The 13,444-nt window shown below is 41.4% G+C and overlaps 1 protein-coding gene across 1 annotated transcript in view; it reads left to right on the top strand.

Annotated features, from left to right (window-relative positions):
* Positions 1–8,984: 8,984 nt before the first annotated feature.
* The window catches only part of pdlim4 (PDZ and LIM domain 4), a 61,534-nt gene continuing 57,074 nt past the window's right edge, over positions 8,985–13,444 (top strand). The window contains exon 1 of the mRNA XM_050040555.1: positions 8,985–9,242. Within this exon, the coding sequence (XP_049896512.1) occupies positions 9,150–9,242 (93 nt within the window). The 5' untranslated portion in view covers positions 8,985–9,149. The remainder of the gene's footprint in view (positions 9,243–13,444) is intronic.

The following is a 13,444-nucleotide window of genomic DNA, read 5'->3' as shown; positions in this document are numbered from 1 at the left end:
TCTATTTATAACGTCATGTGCAACAGGTGTGGTTAATCATCCAAAACTGTCTGTTTTTTTTTAAAAAAACATCGACCAGAAAAAACAAACAAACAACAAACAAATTCAATCCAGGGTAACACATGACGTTATAAATAGAGGTGTGTGTTTCCACTTTCTAACATTCAGACCTGACGACGATCCCTCTGGGATAGAAATGTTGTTTGCTTATTAAAGTTTGTGGCATGGAGTAAGTATGCAGGCTCTACCTCTTTTTCATTCATGTTTTTGTGCCGGCCTTGCACCTACGTGATGTGCGTATAACTACCCTCTTGCACCCAGTTTGAGCAAAGGTACCACCAGTTGGTGTTTGCTCTCAGCAGCTCAGATTTTGGAGGATCCCCGTTGTCCATATCCTCTTGCACGGCTAATGCAGCCGCAGCCTTGGTCTGTCTCTGTCTCTGTCATGTTCTCTGGCTCGAATAAATATGGCTGGATATCCAAGTCAGCTAAAATGTGAAAATGTATCCTTGTCCATAACATCCTCTGCACTTATATTTTGGGACACGTAACTCTAAGAATTAAGCCATTTGCTGTTGTTAATTGGAGGGACAGTCTCAGAAAAAGGTCCAATAGTCCATCATGGCTCACCCAACATGTATGTAAACACCCTCAGACAAATTTAAAGTTGAAAGTCAGCACTTAAACATCAGTCACTGCTTCACTGTAAAAATTATGTTGTTGTATACAGTGCCAACACAGAAGAAAATTAGTCTGTGTCCATGTACTTATGGTATGCAATGTAACCCAAATACATTTCAGAATACAAGTTAGATTGAATCAACAACACGCTGCGTCTAATTATTACATTATGTCGTTTATTACACTATATGGTTTTAAAATTACCATTGCCTGTGAAGTTCTTACTTAGGTCGGCTTAATGAGACGCATAGCAAACTACATAACAGCACATTATAGATACATGTAAACATGCTGGGAACACATGTCTTCACATACCACCTACAGCGCTGTACCTATTCATGCTTCTTTATGACAAGCATATGCCTGGAAAATGTTATTCTCTAATTATAGGAAAAATCTGTTATCCATACCTAATGAGAAGATCTGGTCCCTGTTCCTCTGTCCAAACACTGAGAGAGATCAGTCTATGTCTGTGGTTGTTTTGCAGATTTATTTGTGACTGCTGTAGTCACCTGTACGCCCAGGTAATGTTTCAATCAGTGATCAAATGTTGAGTAAGAAAAGCTTAGCCACAGATGAAGGAACAGTTCAAACCAAAATTAAAAATACATATTTTTGCTTATACATGTAGTGCTATTTATCAGTCTAGATTGTTTTGGTGTGAGTTATGGAGTGTTGGACATATCGGCTGTAGAGATGTCTGCCTTCTCTCAAATACAATAGAACTATATGGCACTCGGCTTGTGGTGCTCAGAACACCAAAAAGTACATGTGGAAATCTCAACAGCAATGTGTCTTTACAGAAATCGTGACACAGTTACTCAAGATAATCCACAGACGTTGTTGTGAGTAGTTTCATGTAGGTGACTTTTTTCTTTCCACCATACCAACCAGTGCAGAGGGAAGCGTGCATCTCGTACTTGTGACAGCAAGAGATGGAAACAATAATGGTGCCCTGCTTGGCTGAGCTGTAACATTAGCTAGCTCAGAAGTGCTAAGGTGAGCTGGCGGTACATGCATGCTTCCCTCTGCACAGTAATACAGGTAGTGGAGAAAGAAAATTGTTCCCACATAAATAATTTTTCTAGTGCTTTGAGCACATCAGAGTGCCATTTAGTGCCAGTATATTCTTGAGAAGGCAGACTTCTCTATGACTGATATGTCCAACACTCGGCAACTCACACCAAATCAATCTAGACTGATAATAAATGGCACTACAGGTTAGAGGAAAAATATGTATTTTTATTTTGTTGAGAACTGTCCATTTAAACTTTGGGTGCATGCCTGTGCAAATTCAATCATACAAGAATCCATCACATTCGGGCATCAAATCATACAGTAATATTTCATGAAACACAATGAAATGAAAGTATTTCAACATTTAACTCAACGGTGTTTTGTCTAACTACACACACACTCTGTCTTACACTTTCATGTCAGCACACTGGCTCAACAGTGAGTGAATATATTATTCTTATTAGATTGTATTTCATATTTATAGACTGCACTTGGAGACCCATTCACATCTGTTTGTTATTCCAAAAACAGTATTGCTTCAGCAACACATTAAATATTCATTGCCAGCATCTGGTCAGTGTGCATGTGCGTCTCTGTGTGTGGCCAGGAAACGTAGCCATTCAATTACAAGTCTGATGATGGATAACTGTGTTAAGGATGGTTTTTAAGCAGTTATTGAAATGCGTAAATGTGTGTGCAGTTAATGATGCTTTTAACCTGACATTTACTGAGCATACAGAAACTTTTGAGACACAGTTTACCTATGTACATTCACAAATTATCTGGGGTTCATCTGTAGGAGTCACTCAGTAGGCTAGAAACACATTAACCACAGCAGATGCCTGTTTGCAACTTGACTGGAACATTTACGAACTAAAAGTCTGATTTAGAGATAACTGTGGAAGAAATGGACACATACTGCTCGGATAAAGATAAGTATTTCCTCTGGTATCAATTGTTCTTCTCTATCAATTATTTATAATCACATCAACTTGCAGATGGTTTGTCTGCATTCTTATGAGATAGCTTAGGGCCTGCGGTGGTCTTATGCTATGAAATCATCTGTTTTTCATTTCTGACTCAGCAATATTGCAACCACATAAATTAAGCTTCATGATTTCCCTACAACTATTTGCTTCCCCATGGGGTGCTCCAGGCAAAGCGCTGTAAGTGGCACCATTCTTTTCGGCCTGTGCCATTACAAACATCTAACCACTTTCAATGTAGGGGACATAAAGCTACCAAATGTCCTTTGAGCTGAAAAACAGCGTTAAGAAGCTTTGTTTTGTTGTTAATGCGGCAAAGATGTTACCAATCGGGAGTTACATCTGCTGCTAGATTAGCCCACAGCAGACTTTTGGACCCGACTCAAAGTTATGGTAGTGATTCTAAATTCTGCACCTAATGGGATTCTGACACTAAAATACTGACACATTATCAGCTTGTTGTGGTTAAAGTGTCAATTATTTACACATATCTTTCAGACCTTTAGCAACATAGAATTTATGTTGAGTCATGTGTCCAACTTTAGTGGCAGAGGTGCTGACTCCAATCACATGAATTGGCCTTGGATCAGACTCGAATCTCAAATTTAATGACTTTAGACTCAATTTGACAAAACCTTCCCCCAGACCCAGAGATTAGAAAGCATGTTTTTTGTGTGCCACAAATAAAATTATTTCCCTTCATTTCCAGAATCATCTAACATTAACACTACTCATTCTCAGCAAGTCGACACTTAATTCCTCAGATCCACTTTGATTGAACCAGTCCGACAGCAGGAGTGAACCAGCCACAAACATTACATTTCTGAGAGCCAGCCGAAAAAAATGATACCAAAGATAGTTTTTGTGTACAAACATCCATCCATCCATTTTTGTAACCGCTTATCCTCTTGAGGGTCGTGGGGGGCTGGAGCCTATCCCAGCTGACATTGGGCGAGAGGCAGGGTACACCCTGGACAGGACGCCAGACTATCACAGGGCTGACACATAGAGACAGACAATCATTCACATTCACATCTACGGACAATTTAGAGTCACCAATCACCCTTCATGTCTTTGGACTGTGGGAGGAAGCTGGAGTACCCGGTGAAAACCCATGCTGACGCGGGGAGAACATGCAAACTCCGCACAGAAGGGATCCCTCCTGGGACTGAACCAGGAACCCTCTTGCTCGTACTGTACAAGCATGTTCTGACAAATAAGTGCAAATTTTAAACAGCATTCATGATTTAGGACTTGAACCTCAAAGTTTAGGGCTTGGGACTTGACTCGGGACTTGTTGAATTTTACTATGGACTTGACTTAAATGCAACAACTTGAGACTCAAGCCCAAACACATTCGGTATGGTACCTTCGGAACCAATAGTAACCCTTCAGACATGGTACCTAGACCCCAGTGTTTATACCGCAAACAGTACTCTTTCATGAACAGGGTTGCACTCTGACGTTTTCAGAACAAAATAAAACAGTCTGCAGTGAGAGTCTCTCTCCATGGGATATTCAAAAATAGTGGGTTTGCGCATTTAGTCCTTCTCAGGAGAGCTCAGGGATTTAGTGTTGCCGCAACCCAAAAGCATGACTCTCTGTGATGCTTTTATTTCTTCAAGTGAGGATTGGGATATATGCAGTTCACATAATCCAGTCGACATTAATATATACTTTTAAACGCTTGAACGCTTGTCATACAAGAGAGACAATAAATCTAATGGAATTGTTGAAGTTGCTACATTGAAATTTGAGGTGTTGATGGATTCACGTCGGCAACTCATACACTGAGCAACATAATAGGTAAATGTTCCACCTTAAAAGTCGCTGGCAGTTGGCCCAGCAAATTTTTTCAGACTACAACTGCTGCAAGAAGCTGAGAAACATCCTTTCATTTTAAAGTTATAGTTTACTATATGTGAAACTCTCCATAGTATGAACAGTGGTTACACAATCTTCAAAAACAAGCCACAACTCAGCCCTGAGCAGTCTGACTGTCCATTATTGACCAATCAACAGACTGCAATGTTCACAGCTCCACCTCTTAATACCAGATCTGTGTGCTAGGTACCCTGACAGAAGGGTGACCAAAAATGGGGACGGTACAGAACGGTTCCATTGGTACCATCCACAACTTTTCACAGTGTAAACGGACAAAATGCATTACGAACTGAACTGTACCGTATTGCTTGGTGGAAACAGGGCTTTAGTTGTGACCTGCAAAACAATGACTTGGTCCCATCTGATTACTTGATATTGTATGACTACATTAATAATTATTAGACTCTCTTCATTCTCGATGACAGATCTGAGGAATCAACGATTGTGCAACCGTTTAGATGACATCACTCTCCCACACAGCAGAGACAGTCCAGACAGAGTCAGACAGCTCATGATTACAACACCGCTTGTCTTACCTGCTTCCCCTCAGGTTCTTCTTGGCTACGTAACACAGAGGCAAAATCAGAGAGTCGATAGATTTGTAGGGATTTAAAAGGGCCTCTCAGAAGCTGCCTGGGGTTTGTCGAATGATGACCATCCGGGGAAAAAGAACAGAGGATTGGGAGCTCTCTGTAGTTAGACTCAGATTTATTGGGAACATGCTTTGAAGAAGACGCATATCCAAAACGTCAGCCTGTTCATCTGCTCAATAAATCTCCAGTGCAGACCACAGCCCCCTTACCCTTTCTTGTTCTGTGGTTATTCATCCTTTGATGTACCCTGGCTAACAACTAAAGGAGCAGTCTGTAAATACTGTCTGGTGACACCTTCTGAAACATGATCACTGGCTTTGTTTATGTGTCATGTGTGTGCTTTTTAGCTATTCAATGTTCTTCCTCAACTTTTATTGTTGATTGATTATTTGTCAGTTAATTTGCCTGGATCCAAAGTCCTGAAAGGAGAGTTCTAGGTTTGTGTACAACGAATCGATCTGACTACACCACAGTGACTTTGGAGAGACATCATCTGACTCACGTGTTTGTTTTCATCCCGTAAAGTGATCACACAGTTTGCATCATTACATCATTTGTTATTTTCTTTGCGTTCTCTGCTGCGTCACAGCAGCTCATTGAGCAAAGTTTATACAAGACTTCAAAAGCAGTGTCACTCATGATGCACTGCCGATGACACCTGAGGTTTCACATCAGTGCCACTGGTGTTACACGGTAACTGGTATAGGTTAGAGTCTGACTCAAATTGACTCAGGCCTTCAGACAGAGCTCCACATGCCTGCAGTTGTCTGAAAAGCAGATTCCCAGGAATGAGATCGATGAGATCATCCCCTCTACAGTAGAAAAATCACACTCGGCTCAGTGACTCACTCTGTAATTGGCTGGGGAAATGAAAGATTCAAGAAGTGGGGCGGAGAGGATACTAGGATATCCACTGACAAATGGGAGAGGTCTTTTCTGCCAGTGAGGCATCCAAATTATAGCACAACATCTTCTTTGTTGAAGATGATACTCAGGTGTTACGGATTTTTGCTTAAGCCCCTGATCAGTGAGCTTTTTTTTACTGGCCTTGGTTTAAAGTGAATGTCCACATTAGCATACAAGCCCCAAAGGCCAGAATATTTCTGGTTTCGTTTATCTTTAGTCACGCAAGCAGTGTGGCTCTGTGGATGGCAAACTCTGTCTGTCAGTCTGTTAGTTTTTTAAAGAAATGTCTTGACGACTATTGAGAGGAATGCCATGAAATTTAGTACAGATATTCATGTCTTCCATAGGATGAACTGTAACAACTCTGACGATCCCGACATTTCATCTGGCACCGTCATGAAGTTGAAATTTTAATACTTTTCATACTTTTGTTGATGGTTCATGGTTTTTGTTTTTATCTGGGGGGAGCTAGAATAGAGCTGCTGCTCCTGCACATCAACAGGGCCAGTTGAGGTGGTTTGGGCAACTTATCCTGAGCACCTCCCATTAGAGGTTTTCGAGGCACACCCAACTGCTAGGAGGCTGTGGGGTAGACCCACAATATCCTAGAGGGATTATGTATCCCATCAGCCCTGGGAATGTCTCAGGATCCCCAGGAGGAGCTGGAAAGTGTGGCTTGGGAGAGCGACACCTGGAGTACCTTGCTCAGTCTGCCGCCCCCGCGACCTGACCCTGGATAAGTGGCTGAAAATGAATGGACAGACTTTGGTTTATGAATAAGCACCTGCAAAATTAATGACATTCCAAAAAGCCTGAGTGGCACAGTGTGATAAGTGCTACTTAGCAAATGTTAGCATGCTAATACCATGGGAAACAATTGGGCAATTGCTGCCCAACACTACTGGCCCTCCATCTGAAAATAATTGACAATAATTGGAGGCCTCTGTGTGGTGTTAATAAAGTTCAGGAGGCTGTTCATGGTAAATGTTTTGATCCTTACAATGCAGGCAAAAGGACAAGCAACATATACAATAGATACAACATATCACCTAACATGTATAGATACATTAATTATCCTTTATCTACCTGCTCATCCTGTTTAGGGTCATGGGAGGGGAGGTTATCCCATATCCCAGCTGACATTGTGCACACTGGACAGTTCATCGGACTATCACAGGGCTGAGACACAGAGAAAGACAACTATTTGCATTAACATTCACACCAATGGGCAATTTACAGTCATCAATCTTTGGACTGTGGGGGGAAGCCAGAGAACACGGAGAAAACCCATGCTGGCATGGGGAGAACATGCAAACTCCGTACAGAACAGTCCCATCTGGCTGGTACATTTGAAACCGGAACCGTCTTGCTGTGAGGCGACAACGCTAACCACCATTCCACCCTGTATAGATACATAACACATCAAGAGAGAATTGTTGTGGAACTCAAAATGTTAACTTGATTTTTTAGTCTATGCACATCAGGTAATTAGTAAGAATACCTATAAAATAAATATTGAAAAAAATGTGATTCCTTTACTCTCATATTGACATAGTTTCAACCAGCGTATATACTACAGCAGCATAACAGCCTTCTTGAAATTCAGTTACGGCTTTTGGTTTTGTTGTGCCATCCTGAAAAATTATGGGGGCATCGCTACTCTTAGTTTAATCCTGTTTCTTTTCTAAGAGTTTTGAAGGTAGAGCAACTAGCCCCTGACAGAAACCCAAAGCACATTTTTTACCCTATAACCTCTAAATTAAATGACATATCAAACATAAAAAACTTACAGCAATCACAGAGAGCAATGATAAAGGTATAAGAGCTATAGATATATGATTTATTCATGGGGGAATTAAAATACTAAGCAGTATGACTGTATTCTTCAGGGTTCAAAGCTGTCAGATTGACCTTTTAAACTGACAATTTAAATACACAGATTTTTTTTTGTTTAATTTTGTTTAGACGTAATAGTTTTCAATTAAATGTATGTGAAGAAGATGAAGATACTCTGTTGTCATATACACACAGGCCCAAAATACACAAACATATGCAAACAGGACCTATGTATGCATTAAATGGAGAGATGTCAGAGCGAGGGGGCTGCCTAGATGGGCCGCCTGAGGAGTTGGGGGTTCGGTGCTTTGCTCAAGAGCACTTTGGCAGTACGCAGGAGGCCGGCTGGCACCTCTCCAGCTGCCAAGTCCAGATGGGGACTTAACATGGTTCCCAACCCAGGTCCCTATGGACTGAGCTACTGCTGCCTCCATGTGAATACAGCTGATTTACATGTATAGTATTTTTCTTTTCTTTCAACCTTATAAAGGTACAGTGAAACAAGAATACAAATTTAAATAAATAAATTAAAAAACAGTGATCATTTAAAAATTGAATTGGAATAAAAAACTTCAATAATATAGAATTACAATAGGAAAAATAATTAACATTCTTCTTCAGAGAATTCAGCATACAGTTTTACAGTGTTACATATATTTTTACGAGTTTTAAGTTTGATATATTCTTCAAATTCAGTTTAGATTTATATAAAAGTAGTTAAGTGATTAACTTATAAGCAAAGGAAGTCGATGAATAAACCTTACCTGTATGTTCACTGATTTTGCAGCAAGAGCAGGAGGAACTGGAGGAAAATGAAATAAAAGACAAATCATATAGAAAAACATACACCACCCATCTGCTCACCTGATGGTGGAATATACACCTGAACATACCTTCTCTGATTTATACCTGCAGCATTGAGCAACATGCTGACTTCAGGGACTCAGAGCTGACATGTCACAGCAGCACCCTGCGGGCTGGTTCCACCAGCACAGCTCCGTCCCCTCCCACTCTGCACAGACCGGCTGAGGGAAGGCGGGCAGGACAACCCGTCATCCCACGTCACAGGCGGCTTCGTTATTTAAACTTGAATCAAGAGAGGAGGAAAGTTTTCTCAGACGGGACAGCGTTGCCTAGCAGCTGGGCAGAGGACTCCTGCTACTTGCCTTTATACAGTCACCCGCATATCGAGGAAGAGCGGATATCTCCCCTCTCTGTCGCCCTCTCGCAGTCCATACTGACAAACATGACCCAGACCGTGACACTAAAGGGACCCTCTCCGTGGGGCTTTCGGCTGGTGGGAGGACGGGACTTCAGCACACCGTTAACCATCTCCAGGGTAGGTGGAAACTTTGCTGTCTGTCGCTTCTGTGTGAATCAATTCATTGAGCCGTGCGCAAAGTGGAGCTTGGCAGGACCGTTACTATATCAGACACCGTCATGTCCATCCTGAGTACTGACTCACAGGCATGGCAGTAGTTTAGTGGATGCAGGGGCAGTCTGAGGAACACTTGTCCAATCAATTAATCTAAAGAGGTCGTCAAGGTCTATTACCTCTAAGAGCTGTAGCCTATTAAGTGCATGAAGAGGAGCTTTACACTTAGAGCTGACAGACGGTGCCGTCTAATCTCTGGCAGCTGAAGGTGCCAGTACAGCTTAGTGAGTCAGTGTCCATAGATCACTATCAGCGTCACAATAATACGCAGAATAGTTTTATTTTTAAATGTTTACTGATTTGAATAAAACTGTATCAATATATAATGTATGAAATATATTTTAATGTATAAATAATGCTAAAGTGACTTCAGGTGTAGTGATGGATGGATTATTAATCAGTGCCAAGGCCTCCCCCCCGGCCGTCACCTGCAAAATGTCACTCAAATTAACATCTGTAGAGCAGGAGGACACACAAAAAGACTACAAAGAGATGCAAAGTACTTGCAAAAAGATGCAAGATAACTACAAAAGTGGCAAAACAAATGGTATGACACACAAAATGACCAGAGAAGACACAAAAATGACCTTAAAGGAGACACAAATAATTACAAAAAAGGGCAGAATAACCAAAAAGAGACACAAAATGACCAGGAAACACAAACAATGATCTGTATAGGAGAGACAAATAATTACAAAAAAGGGCAAAACAACCAAAAAGAGACACAGAATGACCAGGAAATACATAAAAATGATATAGGAGAAACAAATAATGATATGAAAGGCAAAACAACCAAAAATGGACACAATAATCACACAATAATGACTGCAAAAGAGAGGGGCAAAACAATTAAAAAGAGAAACAAAATGACCAGAAAAGACACAAAAATGACACAAATAATTACAAAAAGGGACAAAACAACAAAAAAGAGAAACAAAATGATCAGAAAAGACACAAAATGACACAAATAATTACAAAAAGAGGCAAAATCACCATGAAGTCTGTGTGTTTGTGTGTGTTTCCAGTCCTGGTGCAGGAGAGGTGGTGGGGCCTTTGACATGTCTGTGCCCAGGGGCCCCTTGTCTCAGTCCGCCCATGGTTGTAGTCAGACAGGCTAGATCTTTTTAAACAGATGTATTATAATCATGATTACTGTTCATTGTTAATCTTACTGTTGATCATCGTGGATAAAAGTAGAGGTAGTATTCATGAACTTTCCTGACCCTCAGAATATGGGTCAAGAGTCAGTGTGCTGGCAGTGGATCTGGCAGTAGCCAATAGTTCATCCCGGCCAGGGTAAACACAGCCCGGTCCTGCTGCAGGGCTTGCAGGAGAAGGAAAGGGGGGAGCGAGGAGGGGGTTGCTGACATTTGTTTTTCATCAGAGCTCATTGGTGCTGCTGAGGGATTCCAGGTGTTGTGCTCAGCTGTATCACCAGCCCCAAACCGACCCTTTAACTACAGGGCCCTAGCACTTCAAACCAGAGGTGTAATTTTTAGATTTACGGTGGGCGATTAACGACTTTGAGAGAAGCAGACGAACCCCTGAAGGTCACCTGAAGTGCTCTCTGTTTTCAAACGCACCACTGGATCCCTAAAAAGAGTTGTGATGCAATGATGAGGTGAACTTTGACTTTACGTGTGTGCAAAGTCAAAAGTCTTGACAGTTGTATGTGCATGAAAGAGTGGCTTATTGCTTGGCACGTGCTTCACCACGTCACAGTGAAACATAACTTAATTTTGCAACTTCAGAGAAATTTCTGTGGACAGAGCACTCACTTCATGCTTCATCTTCATGCTTGAAATTGTCTTCATGTGCATGGAGTAGAGTTTCCAATTTGAGATCGTGGCCAAGACTCGAATTCATTTGGAAAAAGGAAAAATCCACACCACAGGCAGCTCTCTTGTGTTCTGTGCTGAATTCAAAGTCAAAATCTTGCCTGGTGCAGCTCCAGGGCATCTGAGGTTTTGGGATGCATACCTTACTAACTTCTTTAAGCATTCGCACAGTATTCAAGTTGCGGTTTTAACAACAGTGATTTGACAATTTCTGAATTCTGCCATCTCAGTCTCTGCATACTTGCATGACTGCCAATGTGAAAACCGTGGCATGCACGGGGAACATTGCATTGTGAACATTGCGTAACTCAGTGATGATGGCATCAGTAAAAAATAATTACAGGTTGCACTTTACAGACAGTTGCGTAGCAGAGGTGGCAATAAAACCCAACGTTGACACGGAATAGCTGCTTGCAGGAGTAGATAGGGGAGTTTCGGCTAATTCCTAAATCTTGGCTGGAAAATTAGAGAAGGAAGCAGCTGGTGAGATGCAAGCATATTTATCAAAATATGTAATGTCAGAGGCATAAATACACACTGTGTTTTGGCAGCCAGACCCAGCATTACACTATCTCCTGAAGACTTTGCTTTCTACCAGCCAGTACAGAGCAGTTCAGTGTCCAATTGACGTCACATGCTCTGAAACATCAGCTGACAGCACAGAATGTGTTTTATTGGCAGAACGCGATGATTGTTTAATCCTGGTGTCGAGCACGCTGGTTTTACACGAGTGAATAAATCAGAGTTAGATTCAGGGGAAAAGTGATTGAAAAATAGACATGGTGGGAAAGGAATCCTCTCGCCTCACCTCATGGGAGCTGGTTGCATCCTGAGTTTGGAGCACAGCGTGATTTATTGCTGCTGATATACTGGAGTATCTCCTAAACTTGCAATTCATCACATGCTTGCTGCATTCTTGCTGTACAGTGCATGCCCAAGACGGCAATTACGATGTGTTGAATGGTGACCCAGAAAGAAATACACAGAGGGAGAGACAGAGTGTGTCTGTGAGAGCCATTCAAAGAAAGGTAGTTTATGTTGTACTTTATCCAAAATGCCTCTTTGGGGGGCATTTTGGTATCATGCAAACCTCAAAATAATTTAGAGAAGATACAGTTTAGACCTCATATTTGGTTGAGAGTTTTGCTGTATTTTACGCAATCCTTCCCATTATATTTCTGCTTTGCATGACTGAAAGATCTCCTCCCCTCTTCCTCCACGTCCTTCTGCATATATAAAAGTGAACGCCATGAAACACCTGCACTTGGAGACAGTGAAAGTTGTAAATACCAGACAACAAGTTGTGATGGCAGCAGCTGCTTTTTCCCTTAAGGTGATAATGTCCCAGGATAAGCCTATTAGTCCACTGCCAGCCCATTAAGACTCCAGCCAGTTAATGACGTGTCTACTTGACTCTGGAAACATTTGCCCTGATAGTGAGTGTGTGTGTGTGTGTGTGTGTGTGTGTGTGTGTGTGTGTGTGTAGTGGTAGCTTGTTAAATAGCTTTGTGTGCATGAGAAAGAGAAAGAGCAAGTGGCAGAGAGACAGAAACGTAGTAAAATCACTGATTTAACTGCAGAAGCATTTAGAGAAGAGACGTTGAATATGGCAGCTGTGCTATAAGCCCTTTTGTAAATCTGTGTCAAACCAACGTTGAGGCAGAAGGTGACGCAGGACACTTGTCATTCCCGTCAACTGGCAAACAGTCATCTTGTGGACTGGAATTCACAACTAAGTGTTGGGTAAATAATGGCCCGAGCAGTGTGCAGAATCACTATCCAGCTTCCCGTCTGACACCTTTATACTGTGCATGCTGCTGTGTGGTCTGTTTTGTCTGTCCATGTGTGATGGGATATTGTCTGTGCAGCTTTCAGACAAGTACTGTCAGTGTGGGTAGAGGGTTTGTTTTGCACAGGCCACATTTTTGAACTTGCAATTTGTTAATTTTTTGTATGTTGATCATATTTTTTTTTTTTGATTGATCATTTAGTTTATTAAATATTAAGAAAAGTAAAAAATGTCCATCCCAAGTTCCCAAACCCAAAGGTTACATCTTTAAAGTGCTTGTTTTGTCCAACTTATGGTCCAAATGATAATCAATATCATTCACTTCAATGTCTTAGAAGTAGTCTGTGTTAAATGTGGGCTGGGAGGGTGGGTGGGTGGGGTTTTGTATTTTATTTTGTACCCCCTGATCCTTTCCTGCTTGTGTTCTGTAATGTACAGCACTTTGTGATACATTTTATGTATGAAAAGTGCTCTATAAA

This window comes from Epinephelus moara, chromosome 3 (genome assembly GCF_006386435.1).
Source record: "Epinephelus moara isolate mb chromosome 3, YSFRI_EMoa_1.0, whole genome shotgun sequence".
NCBI lineage: Eukaryota > Metazoa > Chordata > Actinopteri > Perciformes > Serranidae > Epinephelus > Epinephelus moara.
The sequence above is the reverse complement of the archived record's forward strand: the minus strand, read 5'-3'. Positions and strand labels throughout refer to the sequence as shown.